The following is a 21,561-nucleotide window of genomic DNA, read 5'->3' on the forward strand; positions in this document are numbered from 1 at the left end:
TCACAAGTTCAAGTCTCCTATAGGTGTTACATAGCATCATCCTACCAATATTTTATAGTGACATGTGCATTCATGAAAATAATATAATACAGAATAGGTAGGAAATGTTGAGTGATTCCACACACGTTGGATAATGCACTTCCAATCCTCTTTATAGATCATTTGGAACAGATTTTTTTGTGTGCAGAACAAAAAATCCACCTCAAACGATTGATAAAGTGCATTGAAAGTGCATTATCCAATGTATGTGGAATCAGAACTGTATCATCTGAAATATATAATCTCTCAAGTCCAAACAACATAATTCTATTGCTATTTCATAAAGTGACATGTGTAACAATAAGGATAACTATAGTGTCAATAATGTACCATTAGAGAAACATCAAGTGACCGAGTGCATGGCTGTCTGCAACCACCCAGATATCCGAGTGATGAAGGGCTGACATGCTCCCTGCAGAAGGTTGTAGCTTGGTAAGGGGAGTGGATCTGACTGTGGAAGCAGAGCACCTGCTTTGCATGTAGGAAGTCCCAGGTTCAGACTCCTTGTCAGGCTGTGGATGACAGGATATGGTAAACAGGTCTCTGTGCCATTGCGACAAGAAGTCCAAGCTCTTGGTTAAATGGTTTTCATTCAGAAATCCAATCTTTCCATATATATGTCCATAGAATTACTCAGAGGCAAGAAAGCATCCAAGCAGTACACGCTTCTTTGACAGGAATAGAAACTTGAGAAAAATACAGCTCTAAATACTCAAACATTTCCCCCCTCTCAAACCACAAGTTTGCACGGGAAGGAGTCTGGGAACTTCTGCTGGAGTTTATACATCAGCTAGACAGGACAAAGAGGCATAAAAGAAATGGCAACATTTCAGACAGTGCAAGGTCACTTCAGTGAGCTTCAAAGAAAGAGATAGTACAGCTGTGTTCTCAGGCTGCCAGAGGGAGAAATGAAAGTGATGGTTAGATGGTTAGAGCGCCTGCAAGATGAAATCAAGGCACAGTATTAGTGGTTCAACACACAGAACAATGGAATGAATGTAGGGTTACAGTCATGACACTCCTGTTAAAAGGATCTCGGAGGGTAGGGTTGGGGAAGATCTTGGCTGACGCCCCAAAAGACATCATGTAGTGCCGACAATGCTGGGCTGGTTGGACCAGCCGTCTGACACGGTCCAAAGCAGTTCCCTGTAAGGGAATGCTAAAGCCCAGTGGCTGCTGACCACACGCATGGCCTGAAGAAAATCCAGCATGAAGTCCATGGCATGTCTGGTTAAGAGCGTCTTGGGGAGCAGGCTTGGAACACCGTCTGCATGATTTCTTCTTGGCTGGCGTTGACTGCCCCTGGCCAGGGATCTCTGCTGTGAGTTGAACTGAACTTACATTGTTGGTTATTCATTTCTTTATTTTTAAAATTTATTTACAAAATGTTATATGCAGCCTTTCTGGCCAGTTAGGGTCATCAAGGCAGCTAACAGTTAAAAGAAAACAAATAGGTAAATACATTATAAAAACCATTAAAACTAAAATAAATATTGAAAGCACGTGACAGAGTAATTAAAGCGTGGCAGGAAGGAGTGATCATTGAGGGAATGCCAGGCAGGATAAAAAAGTCTTCACTCCCTGGCAAAAGGGGGCAGACAGACCTCCCCTGGACGAGAGTCCCAGAGTTTGTGCCACAAACAAGAAGGTCAGAGAAGTTGGGGATGCCCAAATCTGGGCCTCAGAAGATGCCCTTAGTGGTCGAGTAGGTTTGCATGGGAGTAGATTGTCTTTCAGGTTGTTAGCTTACCCTTTTTGTGGCGTACTGTTACATATTGAAGGATGTGGTTTTAAAGAAGTTATCATATAGCCAGCCACAAATTTGAATGGGTCCATTTTTAATAATTTTTGAAGAGTGTTGTGCTCAATTACTGCTGTGGCAGTGTCATATTTTTTCCTGTCAAAACAAAGTATTTAGTTTAAAGCTCAGTTGCTCCTCCTATCCTCCTGAAACTCCTATCATGAAGGTTGGTTTTGAACTCCTCTGACTTTTTAGTCTGCACAGCTGCGTTTTGTTTTGACATGGAGAGCCCTCGGTATGATTAGTGTGTCTGAGTGAAAGCTGGATTAACAATGAAATCCTAAACAGAGTTATTCTGGTCTAAACCAGTTGAAATCAGTGGGCTTAGACTGGCGTAACTCTGCTTAGGATTTCATTGTTAAGTGTTCGGTATTCTCTTGAGAGCGACAGCAGCCTGCAAGGAGAAATTCATGGCTACGGGGAGCTTCAAGGCCTACAAGCCGCTGATTTTAGTTCTTACTTTCTCATTGTATGTCTGGCTTCTCTCTCTTCTTCTCCAGGTAAGTAGTGTGTAGTGAATTTGTGCCAGATTTTCAGGTTTTATGACATTTTAGCTATTTACATGAATTGTAACACCCTGCAGTGCAAGGGCGCGGGGCGAGTAAGGGCGTGTTGGTTATGGAAACCCGTCCCTCCTGATACCTGGCCACCAAAAGCTCATCTGAGCAAAAAAGTCTTCAGGAGAATGTGGGGAGTATAATACAGGGGAAGAGCTGGAGATGGGAAGACCCAGAAAAAAAGCCGGGAAGACCCAGAAAAAAAGCCGGAAGCAGGGAGGAAAACACATTTTTCCAAGCAGTAGTGTCTAAGCATTCCCTTAAAATGTATAGAATGGATGCAAAGGTTTTTTGGGGGGTGGTTTAAAAACAATATATTCATGTATCTACCTTGCGGGAAATATTACAAAACAGTGCAAGTTACAGTAGTAATCTCCCCCCCTGCCCCCGGAATATATTGTGGCTATGTTTATTTAAATTTCTCCATAACAGAGACATGATTTTGTTTTGTAATCACCGTCTCGGTGTAGAATGTGGAGAAATCCTCCCGTAAGATTCGTTCACAGTGAGAATTTTTTTTCAGACCAGCATTTAATGAAGGAAAATACTGTCCTTCCACTCCACATAATTCAGTGTAAACAGAAGTAGCAAATTGCACCCCTTCTAAGCTAAGATGCCAGTTCTGTCCCCATATTCAACAGCATGATGGCTGAACCTAGCAACTCCAGTTATACCATCTCCGGTTCATCTTCCAATATTAGATGCTATCAAGGGTCAGCAATGCTCTTCTGCTCTCTGCCTTGGACAAACAGGTCAGTCCCTGTGCAAAAGAATAAACGGACATAATTGTAACATTAGAAATCCCACCACTCAAAAACCAGTGGGAGAACATTTTAATCTTCCAGGACACCCCATTGTTGACTTAAAAATGGCTGTCCTCAAACAAGGTGAGATTGCTGAAATGGAGTTTATTCACAAATTCAGAACAATGGGCACCCCCAGGGCTTTTTTTTTCTGGGAAAAGAGGTGGTGGAACTCAGGACCGCACAATGACGTCACTTTGGGTCAGCTGGAACAAGGGGGGAGTTTTTTAAAGTGTAAATCGCCCTCAGTGAAAATGGTCACATGGCTGGTGGCCCCGCCCCCTGATCACCAGACAGAGGGGAGTTTAGATTGCCCTCCGCGCCGCTCCAGTGGTGCAGAGGGCAATCTCAACTCCCCTCTGTCTGGAGATCAGGGGGCGGGGCCACCAGCCATGTGACCATTTTCAAGCGGTTCCAGAACTCCGTTCCACCACGTTCCTGCTAAAAAAAAGCCCTGGGCACCCCCCCCCCCGGGGGAGGGTCTGAAAACAGATTTAGGATTCTTACCTCACTACAGCTGCTAATTTCTGCTCTAATCAAGCTGTATCGTACTATTGTACCTGTAACTCTCAAAAGCTTACACCCTGAAAATCTTGCTGGCCTCTAAGGTGCCACTGGAGTCAAACCCAGCTGTTCTGCTGCAGACCAACACGGCCACCTGCCTAAAACTTCCCTGCTATGAGATTGTCTTTTGTTACATCAGGTGTAGACATAGTCCTGACTATTCACTGGAGGGGAATATAATCTGTGGGCAACCAGGCAGGGAAATGTCATGAAAATGGGCTCCTTATCCTCTGTGACTTGTGCAAACAATCACTGGGGGGGGGGAGGGGGGCATGCTTAGAAGCGTTTGAACCAGGCCATAGCCATAAACCAGTGGAGGACACTGAAATCCCACTTCCTGATTCACTTTCCTAGGCAAGGCCAGTGCATTTTCAAATTCATCTCTGCAGTTACACGCGTCAGAAACTTGATTGTTGGTTTTTGTGTGCGAAGTGGAGATTTTTCGGGATGCTGACTGGATCACCTCTTGTGGAAGAAACATGTATATGCATTAATGGGATGAGGGAAATGGCTGCTTTTGTGTCTTAGTTTTGTTCTCTCACATAAATAAAACTCCACAGATTTTATATCGATGCCTTACACAAAATGCTGCAGAATTTTCTGGGAAAAGCAGCCCTGTGAAGTGAGCTGATTGGGCAGTGTTGGTTGGGGAATTCCAAAGGTGCGCCAATTTATGTATTAGCTGCCCATTTCCAGTGTGCTCTCAGGTGAGGTGACCAGGTTGGGGATGTGCAGAGAGTGGCTAGCCCGGCTCTCACCAGCTTCTGCTGATACCTACTTTGCCGGATAGAAAAGTCATAGACATTTGAGGAGGTTGAAACTTGCTTCTCATAGACTCTCTAGGGAGAGACTCCCTCATCCCAGCGCTGCTCAGGAGTGTGGGAGGAACTCTATTTTCCAGCACGGCTCTTCCTTCCAGGAAGCATTGCTTAGTTCATTCCTGTAGGATGAAGGTGATTCATTTTGGGGAAGGCTGCTGATGAGACTGTGTTTAGAAGTACAAACCCGGGCCTATCTTCTGCTCTACCGCAAGCGATTGGATAGGTGGTTGGGCTTGGGCATAGGGTTTCCAGCTCCAACTTGGGAAATTCCTGGAGATTTGGGGGGTGGAGCCTGGAGAGAACGGAGTTTGGAGAAGGGAGTGACCTCAGCAGGGTATAATGTCATAGAGTTCACCTTCTAAAACAGCCATTTTCTCCAGGGGAACTGATCTCTATGGCCTGGAGATCAGTTGTAATTGTGGGAGATCTCCAGCCCCCACCTGGAGGCTGGCAACGCTACTTGGGGAAGAGCCTGGAGATGTTTCTTTCCCTTCACCCTCCACACACACCAACTTTCACTGACCCTGTACAGCAGTGGATAGGGAAGAGTGAGCACAGCTCCCCCCCTCCTCAACAGAGAATAGGGTTGCCAGCCTCCAGGTGATGGCTGGAGATCTCGGCCTTCCTGTCTTCTGGGGGATAGACCATGGCAAGCAATGGGAAGAGTCCAGAGGAGAAGGCAACGCCAGTAAAGTCCAGCATCCCTGAACAGGACATTCCCATCTTGTTTCAAGATCCTCACTGGGGTGAGGGAAGCTACAAAAAGCACTGAATTCTGTTTTATAATATCACACTACAGGATCTCGAAAATAATAGAGTGTAGCTTTGTACCATATGAGTCAGTAGTAATTGTCCAGTTTAACACAAACATAAAAATAAGTCATAGAAAATTTATAAAAATGTGATTATTGTACACGCAGAGATGTGCTGGTCCTGGGTGCATGTTGGATTGGATTTATTTCACCGGACACGAGCCAGCTACAAAAACATGATGAAGTGTTTCTTTAAAGTATTCATATACCTGCTTTTCTTCTGACCAAACTTGGGGCCTAAGGGGGGAGGAGAATACCTATTATAATCCTTTTAGATGGCCTCTACAAGGATGTAGGTAAGCACAGTCACCACCGGTGCCAGGGTTTCTGGTGCCCGTGGCCACCCCCAGCCTCGTGCGCGCCTCGCCTGTGTGATGACATCACCATCACCACGTGGTGATGTCATCGTGCAGCAAAGCTGGACCCATTAGCCGGCGAGTGGCTGGGGCGGCACGCAGAGGCTGCTCGCATGCTGCCCTGGCTGCCTGCCGTGCCTGGCCTGTGGCTGCTGCGCCCGGCCGGGGGCATTTGGCAGTGGCGGCGGCACAGGGCTGGCCGGCAGCAGCAGCTGCGGGCCAGCCACACTAGCTCTGTGGTGCGTGCCTCCACCCCGGCACCCCCTCCGGTGCCCCCTCCAGCCCCGTGGTGCCCGCCTCACCACGTCAATGGTGGTGCCGGCCCTGAGCATAGTGATCCATAGGCTTCCAGTACAAGGTGATGTGTGTTTGTCCACTTTGTTTTCTCAGGAAATTTGTAGACTCTCCCAACTAGCTAGCAATGTTAGCAGCCTAAAGTTTGAGGATATAGCCAGACAATCCTGCAAAGAGGATGTCAACACTTGAGACTACGGGGGCTTCCAGGATTCTCCATTTTGTGGATCTTGGATATCCTATCTGTCTACAGAAATGTTCATCAGTAGGTTGCAAAGTTACTTATGGTCAGGGCTTTTTTTCTGGGAAAAGAGGTGGTGGAACTTAGTGGTGGAACTCAGGACCGCACAATGACATCACTTTGGGTCAGCTGGAACAAGGGGGGAGTTTTTTAAAGTTTAAATTGCCCTCAGTGAAAATGGTCACATGGCTGGTGGCCCCGCCCCCTGATCTCCAGACAGAGGGGAGTTTAGATTGCCCTCCATGCTGCTCGGCAGTGCGGAGGGCAATCTAAACTCCCCTCTGTCTGGAGATCGGGGTGGGGCCGCCAGCCATGTGACCATTTTCAAGAGGTGCTGGAACTCTGTTCCACCACGTTCCAGCTGAAAAAAAGCCCTGTTTATGGTATTCCTCAGGGAGGTCTGAAGATAGAAACCTGTAGAAATTGGTATAAGAGACCTGCCTCTTAGTCTCCAGGATGAAATCCGATTTGATCATGGCTACCACTGCATTTCTTCTGTTAGCATCTTTGACATTAATGTTGGTGTCTGACTGTAGATAAAGCATGTTTTGCAAGGCTGAGATTACAGGACAAGTGATAATAGCTTTTCCACAATTTCAGCTTGGGCATAGCAACAGAAGGACTCACTTTAAAAGTCCATCCTGTGTGTTGAAAGCATCCCTTCCATTGGAGAAAGTGAAAATAAATCTCTAGGTCCCCCAGAACAGTGCTAGTTGTGTGGATGTGGGAGGGCAGAATAAGCGTCCCTGAGACAGGACAGACTCTTCTGCCTGGCCTGGTTTATGATTGGGCAGAGTGATAACATTGTTGGGAGACCAAGATTTGTTTCCAGTAGCACCTTAGACACCAGGGTATGAACTTTCAAGAGTCAACATATGGATTCTTGCAAGTTCATACCCTGGAAATCTAGTAGATCTCTAAAGTGCTGCTGAATCTTGGTCTTCAACTACAGACCAACATGCCTACCCACCTGAAACTATTGTTGGAAGATTTGATGGAATCTGTGGTACTACCAACATTGTGCATTGTGTTGTTCTCCGCACATACGGATTCATAGGAAATGCTTCCACAATGCTTCTTTTTTTAAAAAAGTTTTTATTTTAGCTGAATTCTTTTTACCCCCAAAGTTTATGTTGTCCTTTCTCTCTCTCTCTGACCCCCTCTCCTACTTTCTAACAGCAGGAAAGGATTTCCTACACCCCTCCAGTGAGCCCAGTGCCAAATTACACTTCCTCGTCACCTCTACATGTCCCAGTGCCTCGAGCAGTCAGGATGGAGGAAGATGCGATCAGGCTTCCAGCCCACCTGCGTGAGTGTTTCACTAATGGTCAAGGGAGCTGGAATTAGAAGGGATGGCTTTGCATTTATGAACAATATAAAATTTCTCACCAATGCGGTGGGGATTTATTCCTTCAGTATTGCATAGATTAGCCCTTTTCCTTCATGGGAGGGATATTGTTAAGTTAAAACTCTGAGAGTATATAGTATGTGGATGTACCTTAATTTTGTGTGTTATACTATCATGTCTCATTTTTAAGTTAATATGCTATTAACTGAAACTGAAAAATCCCAAGGGTCAGGTTGCCATGGTGTTTAGAAATATCTTTATGGCATCTAGTACGTCTGTGCTGAGCCAAAAAACAAACAAACCCTGGCTAGATCCAGCCCAGGGACTGGAAGCTTGAACAGTAATTCTTAAGGTGAGAACAGGGATGTTAGAGGATTTCCCTGTTTTCATCTGGGGATTGTTGTGGGTTCTGGGAGAGGGCGGGAGTAGAAGCTGGCCCCGAACAATCTTATTTCAAATGGGCCCCCTTCATATGGTGTGTCTAATCTGCTGGGTTACTTGATTTCTAGATTTACTCTTAAATGCCCCTTTTCCCCACCAAAGTTCATTATCTCTAATGATGCCTAGAAGCAGTTCCCAAATTCCCATCTGCCTGGAGAAAACCAGTGCCAGAATTTCATTTCTCCGCAGTAGTGTATTAAATGGCCTTACCATATATCATTAAGTGCTTTTTCATGTGGAGTGTGTAATGCCCCTGGGGCAAATGCTTCTTGGAAATAGCCAATATGTGTAAGAGGGCACTTTGTACTCTTTGCCAGAAACAGGTAAGCAAAAACCTTCCCTGAGAAGTGCGGGTGCAGCGCCAGCTCACAAGCAAGCGTGTCTGAAGAATTGATTTTTAACATACAAGTTGGGAAGAGGGTGGAGTGAAGTCCTAGTTTGCTCTCTTTTCTCAAGCTCTTATCAGCAACTTTTGTAACTCAGTCTTAAGAATTTTTCTTGCGCCCTAAGCTGGAGGAAGCCGTGTTCTTTCATTAAAACAAATCCCAAACCCCAGTACTGAAGTACCTTTATTAGGATCAACCCCAGATGTCACAAATTAGTGGGCAAGCTTTTCAGTCCTCCAGAGTGCTTTATCATGATGGGTGTTAAGCCAACCCCCCCCCCCCTCCCCAACCCCTAAAACAAAGAGGAAGAAGGGAACAAGCTGCTTTTGGCCCTAATGCAAAGCCTCTCAAAATAAGATTTCTACAGGATTCAGATGTTGCGCAATCCAAAACACAGTGAAACACCATTTTTGCTAATATAAAAGCTACTAAGCTTGTCTAAGAGCCCCGTGGCGCAGAGTGGTAAGCTGCAGTACTGCAGCCCAAGCTCTGCTCACGACCTGAGTTCGATCCTGGTGGAAGCCGGGTTCAGGTGGCCGGCTCAAGGTTGACTCAGCCTTCCATCCTTCCGAGGTTGGTAAAATGAGTACCCAGTTTCCTGGGGGTAAAGTGTAGATGACTGGGGAAGGCAATGGCAAACCACCCCGTAACAAAAAGTCTGCCAAGAAAACGTCGTGGTGCGACATCCCCCCATGGGTCAGCAATGACTCGGTGCTTGCACAGGGGACTACCTTTTCCTACCTTTAAGCTTGCCTATAAAAGCTTGCTTTTGGGAAGGAAGAAGTGTTTTCAGATACAAGTCTGGAAACCTCTGATGACTTAGAAAACACCTTGTACTTTGTTCTGTCTTTCGATTGACAATGTGGCATCGATGGCTTTGTCTGGTTGTAAAATTTGGGCAGGAACATTATTGGAACGTGTGTCCTGGGACTTGTGCACTAATCTACAAGATGGCTGAACTGGGCTTTGTGTCTTGTGGTTGCTGCCATTCTCTGCTGTGCTGCATGAAGATCCTTGCAGGGAGCTGTGGCGGGTCATGGCTCTCGCGCGTGTCTCTGCTGGCTCAGGTGCTGCTCGCTTCATCCATGTGCTGTCGTTGGTGCTGAACAGGTTGCTGCATAAACTTGAATTTGGCCCCTAAGTTGCATCCACAAGAGAGACCCCTGGCAGTACCAGAAAACTGTACAGCCGGACCTCTTCGGTTGCGACTCCTCAGCCCCACCGACCCCCACCTCCAGCTGGGTCTTTTGAAGTTAGAGCTCCCTGTGTAGTCTGTGGCTGTGCCTTGACTGCATGGCATAACCTGCCCATTTCCTGTGCCGAAACTGGTGGGGATTGTTTTGAATGGTTAATATGTCGTAGGACAATGATATTTTTCTAGTATCTTTTTATCAAAATAAGAAACACTTGTAGGTTTTTAAAGAATTTATTATCTAGAGTTGATCATTTTAAAATGTACAAAACACTATCAAAGATAGTGTCAAATATCATGTTTAAATCAGTAAAACCCACTGGCTCCCCTAAACCTAAACAGTGTATAGAAAGAGGGTGATTTTTTTTAATTTCACAAAAAATTTCACATAGTAAAAAACAAAAAAACTTACTGAAAAAAGTCAACTGAGTTATAATTTAAAGTTAAATAGTATCAAAATCTTCTGTATGTTAGAGCATAGATTTCTATACATTTAGGCTTTTTGTTTTCTTATGTTGCAATAAAAATGTTGGTCTAGTCATACTAAACAAAACTTTAAATTGTTCTTTCTTTTCTCTCTTACATGGGACTGAAAGATTTTTCCTCTTCTGTGCAGAAAATGGGCATGTGGCAGTGGTAGAATTTAACTCAAATTCCCACAGTCCTTTTGGTAAAACTGGTACACCATTTAAAAACAGTCCTTCAGGAGTACAGACTGTGCCTTTTCATATAAGAGTTGTAATCACATATCAGACAGCACATTATAATCATTTGTAATCACATCAGACACCATTTTCTAATAACCAGTGTTGTTGTTTTTTGCTAGAGAAAGGCCGGCCAATAATGGTCCTTTATCCAGCAAATGTGCAAAGCTTATTCTGGGTTTCTTCTTATCATATATATATTCATTTATTATCTCTTCTGGTTCCTTCAGTGTCTTATCATGTATTGGTACTGGGATATTACAGAATAAGAAATTTAAACTTGGCAGAATTGACATCTTCATTACATTAATCTTGCCTAGGAAAGATAAAGGGCTAACTTAGTTTTACTATTAATAATTGCTGGATTGAAATTTAATTTTATAGAACTCTATTGTTCTTAAACATGTTATTTGACCTCTTTACTGTTTTTTACTTGTCTCAGGAAGGACTTGGATCTTTAATTAGCTTCATCCAACCTAAAAAACAAGGTTTTCATTTTGTGTCCGCATTAATTTTATACAGGGCTTTTTTTCTGGGAAAAGAGGCGGTGGAACTCAGTGGGTTGCCCTCGGAGAAAATGGTCACCTGGCCGGTGGCCCCGCCCCCTGATCTCCAGACAGAGGGGAGTTGAGATTGCCCAGCGGCACGGAGGGCAATCTCAACTCCCCTCTGTCTGGAGATCAGGGGGCGGGGCCACCAGCCATGTGACCATTTTCAAGAGGTTCCGGAACTCCGTTCCACCGCGTTTCAGCTGAAAAAAAGCCCTAATTTTATAGCCTGCTACATCCATACTTCTCTGTTGTGAGTCTCAACCTGTTACCAGAATTAATAATATCATTTTTAAAAAATCACAATATGATATACATACAACCCCATTTTATAATGATATTAATCAAGCTTTGGACAATGTTCCAATTGTCCAGTTATCAAAGCAAGAGAATATAAAGAAATAGTGCACAAGGCAGCTTACAATGGACTCCCGTGAATGCCCCTTGTCCAAGTTCAAGTGGGTCTGTGAGTTTACCCATGGGCACAGACTTTTGCTGGGAATTTAAAATAAACCAGTTCCTTTCGCATGACAAAATAGTCACTGAAACCAAAAGTTTTTGAACATGTTAGCAAAAACTTCCTTCTACTCTGTCAAATGCTTTTTGATGTCTAGAGAAAGAAACACAGTGGAGATCTTTCCCTAACTCATTCAGTTAAGTTTAAAATGTTTTGTATATTTGGTATCACCTGCCGACCTAGAATAAATTCAGATTGGTTTGATGCTATGAATTTAGAGATTATGTTTTTAGCCTAGAGGCCTCTATTATCAGTAAAATCATGTAGCCAGAGTTAAGCAAATTAATTGGACATTAAGAACCCGCTTTTCTATTCCTGGTTTAGGAAATATGAGTAATTTGCTTTTAATTTCTGGTCACACGAATTTTGTTTATTACTTGTAATAAAGGCTCACTTATTTCATTAAATATCTGATAATACTCAAAGGACTGGCCATGAATTGGACAGGTGGCTTATTTGTATACGGCTCTTGTGCTGCAGGCACTGCTGTGGGCCGCTGTACGTAGAGGGACTTTACTTACAAGGGATTTTTGCATTCCTGCAGTGCTGCTTACTGTCCCGCAAAGAGCTGGAAGAGGAACTGAAATGGGGCATTTCATGCTGCCAATGCCAGTCCCCAAAGGCCAGTTCCTGTTGTATGCCTACTTGGAAACAAATCTCCTTTCTCTCCCTGCATTTTTTCCCTTTTGTCCAGTTTGTCCAACATTCCTGTCCTGTGCCCTGCTTTCCCATTCATGGGAAACAGGGAAGCAGATACCTAAAGTAACCTGGGGTGTAATCCTCGGTCCAAGATCTATTTTCATTTTGTTCTAGGACAGATTTGCAGGTCATAGGTAAACTGTGGTTCTTTGGAGCCATCCCTTCATTCTGTACTACAACTTTTTTGTGCTGCCGAAAGATTATTTTTCCACATTTGGCTACAAGTGGAATTGAAATAGGAGCTGTTGTCATATCTAACATAGCAGTTAAATATGGCCTCAGTTTCCTCCTTCAGCTTACATCCCAGCCTCTTCTGTGCTTAATCACCTCCTGTTCACTAAAGGTGCAAAGCCCCCACAGACCTGGATCTTTAATGGGTTCCTTTTCAGGAGTTGGGGACGGGGCTTTAATTGCTACTTCAGCAAAAGCAATTATTTTCTTATTTTTTAATTGTAATGACACAATTACAAAATTGTGATCATAAAAAATTAAGAAGTATTAATAAGTACATTTTACTGCCAAAGAGAAGTGTAGCAGTCAAAGCCTCCCCCTTCAATGGGAAAAGGAACTGATTAAGTTCCATTTAGCAATGGTGCTGTGGAACTGGATATAAAGGCCAAGAAGTATTTTGGACTTGGTTGCATTGTATTAATTCTTACTGTTATTTTTCATTATCTTATCATTTTGTAAATAGGCAATTATAATTTAAAAATTAATGAACAATTACTTCTCCTGCAAATTAAAAAGAAAAAGGGAGAAGAATCCATTGGGAAGTCTCAGGGCACCAATGCTGTGAGTTAATAAGAAGGATTTAGAAGCAAAAGCGTCAAAGCAAGCAGCAGCATGAAAGATTTAAGGCAGCGTTTCCCAGCCTTTTTCCAGGGAGAAACCTCTAAATTAGTTTTGCAAATCTTGAGGAATCCTTACCTATGCAAGTGTTTGTGTGTGTGTGTGTGTGTGTGTGTGTGTGTGTAGAGAGCCCTCAAGTCAGAGTTACAGCGACCCCTGGTGAAGTTTTCATGGCAAGAGACTAACAGAGGTGGTTTGCCACTGCCTGCCTCTGCAACCCTGGTCTTCTTCGGAGGCCTCCCATCCAATTACTAACCAAGGCTGACCCTGCTTAGCTTCTGCGATCTGATGAGATCAGGCTCACCTGGGCTATCCAGAAAAAGATGATGATGGGGAGTGTAGTGGTCAGCTTACATAACAGTAATAACTGCAATATTTTGATGGATATTTGAGATTTTTCATGGTATTTCAAAATATTTATATAGTCTTGCAATCTTGGAACACCCTGACCTGGATAGCCCAGGCAAGCCTGATCTCATCAGATCTTGGACGCTAAACAGGGTTGGCCTTGGTTAGTAACTGGATGGGAGATCTCCAATGAAGACCAGGGTTGCAGAGGCAGGCAGTGGCGAACCACCTCTGTTAGTCTCTTGCCATGAAAACCCCACCAGGGGTCACAATAAGTCAGCTATGACTTGACAGCACTCTCCACTACCAGTCTTGTGACACTCTGTAGCACTTTGTCTTAAAGCAAGCAAGAGCAAAGGCAATTCCAGACGGAACAGTTAGTGTGAAACCAACCTGGGTCTTGGTCAATAGTTCTGCTTTCTTTAGCATATAAAGAGCTGCAGTTGCTGAAATGTCTCAAGATGTTCCCTTGGAGGTTTATAATTTGACCAGATACATTAGCAGAAAAATTATTTTCTAGGTTTGAGCCCCAGGAGGTACTATCCCCTATGTATACCCCGCACGTTCCAAAGTGGGTTATGTGCTTTAAAGTGTATTTATATGAAATGCGCATAGAAAGACATTAAAACTGTGAGTGCAATGTGTGTGTGTGTGAACCACACTTTGAATAATATTTGGTAGGATCCCTGGAGGCCAGGTGAAACTGTTTCTCAATGCTGGGGTAATGGGCTTCCTTGTAATGCTCCAAATCCTAGATATACAAGAACTGAGCAACAGTGGGGAGTAAAACTAACTAATAATCCTAAACCGTTTTTAGAGCAACGGTCAACAGAGATGTTTTCTCTGGAAGGGAGATTCTTCCGGAATAAAACCCAGATTGAAACATTTCAGGGAAATAAGCTGAGGTACCTGGTTCTGGCTAAGGAAGGGAGAAGCTGCCTAGAACATCAAAACAGGAATTGAAATATAAATCCTGTTCCCAGAGTGATCCACTGTGGAACTGCTGTTGATTTGTTTCCTCGGATGTTTTTATAATTGTACATTAGGCCAAAACTGCATAGTGATCCAGCCAAAATTAATCTTATTTCCCATTGATTTTGAAGCATGAGCATTGGATTATATTTCGTTTTGATTCAAAAAGATAACATTTCTTTTTTTGGTTTATAACGCATGTTCATTTTTGAAGACTGCAAACTGAGATAAATCTCTGCGTCTCTCCTCCTCCTTCCCTCTCTCTGTATGTTGAAAGGACAAAAGCAACAAAAACGTGTGTGTGTGCTTGTGTGTGTGTTTTTTTTTAAAGGGAAATGTTCCCTGTCCGTGGAAAGAATTTCCAAGGAAAGCAGACAGCAGTTCCCTGCTTCATACTTCCTGATAAGGAAGTAGCTTCAGAAAAGGCTGCTATAAATAGCTGCTTTTTTAACATTTAAAAACAGAGAAATTTGTTTGGCTCAGTTTGCCATAAGAGAGGTTGAGCTTGGATCGGAGGTGCCAGTTTGCTGCCCATTCCAGTTCTCATTGTAATTCTGTTGTTTTAGTTCTTTAACCTGCCAAGTTGGATCAGCTGAGTAACAAGACTTTTGGTATGTTTTGTATTCAGGTGTTTGTGCCAGATTGTGTGCTACCCACGGCTGTTTTTCAGGGGGAACGCGGGGGAACGGAGTTCCGGAACCTCTTGAAAATGGTCACATGGCTGGTGGCCCCGCCCCCTGATCTCCAGACAGGGAGGAGTTTAGATTGCCCTCCGCGCCGCTCAGCGGCACGGAGGGCAATCTAAACTGCCCTCTGTCTGGAGATCAGGGGGCGGGGCCACCAGCCATGTGACCATTTTCTCTGAGGGCAACCCACTGAGTTCCACCACCTCTTTTACCAGAAAAAAAAGCCCTGGTGCTACCAACAGCACACTCTCAGGTTTTGCACTTTTAAGTTTTAGAGTAGGAAAAGAGAACTGCAGTCTAGGGGAATGGAATCAGTCTATACCCCCTGGGCTTTCCCACCCTCCTCCTCAAATAGCCTCAGATCCAAAGGGACCCCCTCTTGTGTTGCACCTCAGCTAAACATTGGCAAAAACTCTGTTCCAAATTGAGCAGTAACTGAGCCTCAGTCTTTTGGGAAATTACACTTAGGAATTTGATGGCCAGCATCCTTTCATATGTTCAGGGGTTGGGAATAATGGCACCAGAGCTTAGGAATAAGAAAGATGACCTCAGAAATGCTTTGAGCTTTAGACAGGCAAACATGTTGGTCAAAGAAAGCATAAAAGAAAAAAAGCTTGTGTATAAGCTCTTCCATAATGAATTTTGCACAGCTCACATTTGATGGAGGAGTGTTCCTTATGGCAGTTTGCAGAACTTTTCTCCCTACAACTGCAGCTCCCTTACAGATAAAAGCAGACAATGAGTACAGAGCAAATCTCATGCAGCACCTGTATTTTCAGAAGTAAGCCCGTCCTGCTAGACTTGTGGCTCATTAAGCTAAGTGAAGCCTATATTGTGATTTGCTAGATGACAGCAGCATCCTGCCCTGGCAGTTCTGGTAGGCAGGGTGCCCTCCCGACCAAAGGGGTGGCATTTGGCTTAGTGAGTTGTAAGCCGTGGAGTCCTGCAGCAGAAATGCTGTCCTGTGGATGTTAAGAGTTGTAAAGTGGCAAGTGCTTGGTCGAAATCTAAGCTCCGTGGTCAAGCCATTTAATGACTCTTGACAAAACAGCCCACTTTTCCCTTTAATTTTTGATTATACAGACTTGGTTATTTAGATGACTTACATTGGAACTTTTGCAGAGGCTAACAAGAATATAACAGTAGAAGTACAAATTTAAAACAATAAATAAAGCATCAATAAATAATTAATAACAATTCAGTATAAATCATATTATTCCTATGTGTATGTTAAAACCAGCAATCCATAAAAACATGCAACATAATATTATCATAAACATAAAAGCAGACCATGAAATATTGGCAGATGGTAAAACAGGCCATGGAAATGATGATAATTTACTGATAATCTGTTAATGTGGATGATGTGTTTTGTATCCCAGAGCAGTAGAGAAAGGAGAGAGACACAACTGGTGTGATTTTTGCTTTTTGAAAGCTCTTCAAGATAGAGGGACTGTTACGATCTTTACTTTCTTTGGGGTAGATTTTGCCTTTAATCTTCCCCTTACACCCTCTGGGTAGTTTGCTGCCACCAGGAATATTATATTCCAAGATTTTTTATTTAAGTTTTCCCTTTGGTAACGTGTTTAAGCGTCAGGCTCCTTCGTGGTTCTATGTGGCCCTGAGGATAGGAATGGGATATAGCAATGACAGCTACACTGGGATATAACAAAACAAACTAAACTTTTATTTAGTCAAGAAGCGTATCGGTTTCCTTAACGTAGTTCTTGGTTCTTAAAGTTACTTCCTATAACCTCATTCACACAGATCTCTTCTAAGGCTTCACACACAGTTAGCCTCCTTCACTAGACTCAATAGTTCTCTCACAGAAATGCTTGAACTCCTCAGGCAGCACACAGCTGGCCTCTCTTTCCCTGACTCTCATTCACAGAAATATGAAACCTGCTCAGGCAGCACACAGCCAGCCTCTCTTTCTCTGACTCTCATTCACAGAAATGCTGGCCTCTCTTTCCCTGACTGTCCTTTCACAAACATGCTCAGTGCAGGTTCCACACAGGTCATATTTCTCTCATAAATACTTCAGCATACTCAGGCAACACACAGCTGGCCTGCCTTCTTCAGACTGAAACTTTTCTCTCCTCACTCTCAGTCTCAAACTGCATTCACTCCGCCCACACTCTCAGGCATCAACCAATCATATCCCTCTCTTTCACCCCCACTCTTCACCTATCTCACACCAAGCATTTAAAGATACATGCGCACATTTACTTGAAATCATTACAGGGGCTCTTTCCGTCTGGTTCTGCCAATCCATTCTGGTAAGGGCTTTGGAATTCTGAGAAATCACATCCACAGTTTTCTTTCCTTCACACATTATAAAGCATTGCCTGGTATAGTCAGTGATACACATTTATTTGTGGAATTATTCAAGAGATATCAAACATTATGTTAGGCTTGCCTAACTTAGGACCCAGCTGGCCAAATGCAGTATAACAGGGACTCAGTAAATCTCTTCCTGCTTTGTGCTTGGGACTACAGAAACAAGGGTCAAACAAAACAAAATACCGAGCGCAGGTTGTTTCCTGTGGCCAGTGACACAGTTTTACCTGGGAACTGTAGTTTTAAAAGACAGAGCTGCGGGTTCGCTGGGTATGGGAGGGATTCCCTCTCAGCCCTCCACCTGGCTGCTGCTGCTGCTCGGCTGATTCTCTTCCTCCCCCTTTTCAGCTGCTCACCCACCTCCCTTCTCCTCCTGCACTCTGGGTGACCACACTTCTGCACTCCCGGTCCTGGAGGGACAAAGGCAGGAGGAAGGCAGCTGTGGTGCATGACGGTCTGCAAACCCAGACATGTGGCCATTGCTGCACTGCCGTATAGAGTGGGGGAGGGAGGGAGGCAACCAGCTAAGCAGCCAGCAGAGGCAGTGGAGGGCTCTGGGGGACTCCCTCCCATCTCCCCGCAAGCCTGTGGCTCTGTCTTTGAGAAGTCCCTCTGTTCCTGGCAGCTCCTTTAGGTTGACCCTGAGTTGTCAGGGACTTGGAAGCTGGCAGGTTGTCATTGGCTTTGGTAGGTCACAATGAGGGATGCCGCGTAGTCCGTGTCTAACATGTTCCAACAGTTCCACTTACCTTGTTCAACTGCTGTATTGAGCCGATCACCTGGTTTTTGGCGCCAGATGATGTGAACAGGTTTGGATTTTTTTAAAAAACCCACACGTGTGAAAATGCCATGTTAACACCATGAAGGACTATTTAGATGAACACTAAATGGAAGAGTGTTTTTTTTCTTAACTCCACATTTATTTATGACTGACTTTTGTGGATTGTGACTGATTTAACTTTCTCTTTAAATAATTGCCTGTTGGGCACAATGTGAGGACAGGCACGGGTGACTTAGTAGTGCAGTGTTGGAAAGGAATATGGTGAAGAAACTTGCCGACTAGCCACAGACATACAGGTGGCCTGTTCACTACTGATACACAGGATGTGAGCCAAACTGTAAAGTGTTTGAACATCCATAGTCACAGGTTGTGTAGGCCTACATCATATAGATGCTATGTATAGCGCATGATGGCATGTGTACTGCAGAAAACACAGTGCCAGAACGCATTCTTGCCTTGAAGCAGATGTCTTTTGAAAATCTAGGCCGTTTCCACGTGTCCTTATAGGCACGGCCCACCTGCAGAACTCTGGCAGCTTTCCCCCCCAGGGTTCCACACATCTCAGTTTGCAAAACGTTTGCAGGCTGTTTTCCTATCGGTTTTGTGGGCATTTTTTCTCAGACTGCACTTTTCCTAGTATTTTCTTTTGCCACGGGTTGACGGAGCACTTCTTTTGCATACATGGGCATGTGAATGGGTAAAGTGCTCTGAGGAAATCCTCCGATCACTGCCCAGTTCCTCCCCTTAAGCGCTCAGCATGCAATCACACATGTGCCGAGTAAAAAAAAAAATGAAAGGAAGGTGGGCAATTAGGACAAAAGTGCCCAACCTCCCCTCCCAAACTGCTTTTTCTACGGACTGTGGAGGCTGTCCTGAAACCTCAAAGCACAAGACGAGCGCTTTTGGGGAGTGTGTGTGTTGCCAAGTAGGCCCCCTCTCCTGCTTTAAGGCCTGCCATGGACTGTGTTAAAGTTTCCTGCATTGCTGTTTTACTGCTACACAAAGATTGCCCTGCAAGTGGGTGCTCTAATACACGTGTCAGTTTCCTGCCTGCTTGTTGATTACCTTGCTGCTGCAATAGACTGTGTAGTTCCCTGACTCCATGTTTGGTTAACTGCACAAAGGACTCTCTTCCTGGGCAGCCCTGCCCAGACCTGTATCTGGACTTCCCAGTGTGTGTTTGGACTTTATTACAAGTGTGCCCCGTGCCTGCATTGCCATCTGCCACGGACCGTGCCTGTTCCCTGCTTTGGACTGTGTTTTACGTGCTGTTCCCCCTGCCTCCATGGAAGCCTGCCTCATCTGGGCCCAAGCCGCTGCTAGCAGCCGGGCGCCTGCCGGGGAACCTCCAGCGAGCCTGGCTAGGCGCTCCCTGGTCAGTTCCCGCCTGGAGCCTCCCGCGGGCCGGTTGCCGAGCTTGCCCTCGCTAGCGGGCAGCCTGCTATCCAGCCCCAGCTATGCCCAGCCGGCAACCATGTTCTTAGGCAGCCAGAAGAAGAGGAAAGGACTGCTTTGAGAAGCCATTTCGGCGAAGTGGGCACACCACGTCCGCAGCGAGAGTACCTCGCCCCGCTCTGCATATCTTAGGAGCCGCCCCGGAGAAGGAACTAAGTGCCGACCATCCCAAGCACTTAGAGAATGCATCTCAAAGAAACCTCCGCATTCCAGAGCTGATGACATCAGGGCAAGCCCTGTCCGCTGGAACATCCTTTCAGCCCGCTTGGATTTCCCCCTCCCTCTTTTGTCCCCTCTTCCTGAGGTGTCATTTATCACAATCAGATTGCCAAAGTGGCCCATCCAAGCCATTCAGTGACCCATTAGAGCCTTTGTTTTAATCTGTGAGAACCACCAAGTACAGCACCAGCCCCAGGGTACGTTTTGGGGTATTTAAGCTGGTCTCTCAGACCACATGGTGCGCGTGCCACCCCTATCCAGACCACCTTGCTGTCTGTCCGTGGATCCATTGCTGGCATTGGACCACCCCGCTGTTGTGTCTCTGCTCCGCTTCAGGATAAGTGAGTATTCCCCCTATCATCGTTGGGAACCTGCTAATGCGAATGTCTCTATATTTCTTACTCTGTATTTCTTAGTCCTTGTATGCTTTCTTGTGTGTATGTGCAAGTTCAGGCTTACGCCACACTATTAGTAAATACACGTGTTTGTTGAACCTATTTGTAGTCTGCCTCTTTGTCACTAGAGTGTCTGGAATCGGGCCCTCCGTAAACATAGGTTAGATCTGCGCTAATTTTAGTTACAGACTGCTAAAGCTAGTTTCCCCCTTATAATAAAAAACAGTTCTGGTAACATGTGTGGAGGCTGAGTTTTCAGAGCAACTCAGCAAAACGCACACGATAAGCGGGCGCCAGGATGTGATACTCTGCACGGTTCTGTGTACTGCTTGTGCCCTGCAAGGCCCTGGGTACTGTTTGATGATGGGGGCTGAAGCTGTTCTCTGACCGAAAGTCTGCACGGGCGGGGGCTACTCTGCTGTTACCTGTATGTTTTCTCTTTAGCCTGGGAAGCAGGTGCCTCACGGCCTTGAAATTTCGCACACGTCATCTCTGCTTAGTCCTGCTGCTCATCTCTTGAATTTAGCTCGCTGTTTCCTGAAGGGGGTGGGGACGCTGGGGATTAGGCTGTGCTTAGAATCCTTTATATGTTACGTGCTTGTAGAGAAACGCTATTCCTGGCAAGGAAGGCAGTAGAGGTATGATTCTAGTAGCTTTATCAGTAAAGTGCTTTAACTCATGCAGTTCCTGGATTCATGCAGTAAAGTCTTTGAGGGCCAAGCTACAAGTGATGAATGACACTTGAACAGCAAGTGAACAGACTCACGTGTATTCCTCCCTGTTCACTTGTGCTCCACTTGCGCTCCACTTTATCACTATGTGATCACTATGTGATCAAGTGGAGCGCAAGTGGAGCACAAGTGAACAGGGAGGAATACACGTGAGTCTGTTGACTTGCCGTTCAAGTGTCATTCGTCACTTGTAGCTTGGCTCTGAGAGTTACTTACAGCGGGAAAAGGGCGGGAACGACCGGCTGTGTGGAAACGGCCCTAGCCCTGGCTTATCCTGGTGGTCTCTTGGATCCGCAGCCAGGGCTGGATCTTTCCCCCCTAACTCTATGTGAATTTCACACAGTTGGGGAGTCTATTCCAGTTTGACTCATCTGTCAAATTTCTCCCATAACGCTGGTGCCTTGCATAAAATCCAGTGACCCTCATGAACTGAGAATATAACCTCGTATTCACCTCTTCTGCATGTGGAAATTACAGAAGCAGCTCTATGGTGGGTAAGTGGTCCATCAGGGAAGCAAGTTTACCATTGCTGAAACTTCCAAGGAATCTCAAGGTTTTCTAGAATACAGCAGGAAGAATGCTGGTATCTGGCATACAATTTGCATTTGAATAGGGGTGGCAAAGATCTTCAATAAAACCAGCGTGAAGCCTCCCTGGCTTTC

The 21,561-nt window shown here is 44.9% G+C and overlaps 1 protein-coding gene across 2 annotated transcripts in view; it reads left to right on the top strand.

Moving 5' to 3' along the window:
* Window positions 1-21,561, top strand: part of ETV6 (ETS variant transcription factor 6) — a 185,366-nt gene that overhangs the window by 55,526 nt on the left and 108,279 nt on the right. Inside the window, exon 2 of one of the 2 annotated variants that reach the window (XM_055000213.1) lies at window positions 7,468-7,597. In XM_055000213.1, coding sequence (XP_054856188.1) covers window positions 7,468-7,597 — 130 coding nt within the window. The remainder of the gene's footprint in view (window positions 1-7,467; window positions 7,598-21,561) is intronic. The other variant, XM_055000214.1, reaches the window with a different exon arrangement.

This window comes from Eublepharis macularius, chromosome 16 (genome assembly GCF_028583425.1).
Source record: "Eublepharis macularius isolate TG4126 chromosome 16, MPM_Emac_v1.0, whole genome shotgun sequence".
NCBI classification, from domain to species: domain Eukaryota; kingdom Metazoa; phylum Chordata; class Lepidosauria; order Squamata; family Eublepharidae; genus Eublepharis; species Eublepharis macularius.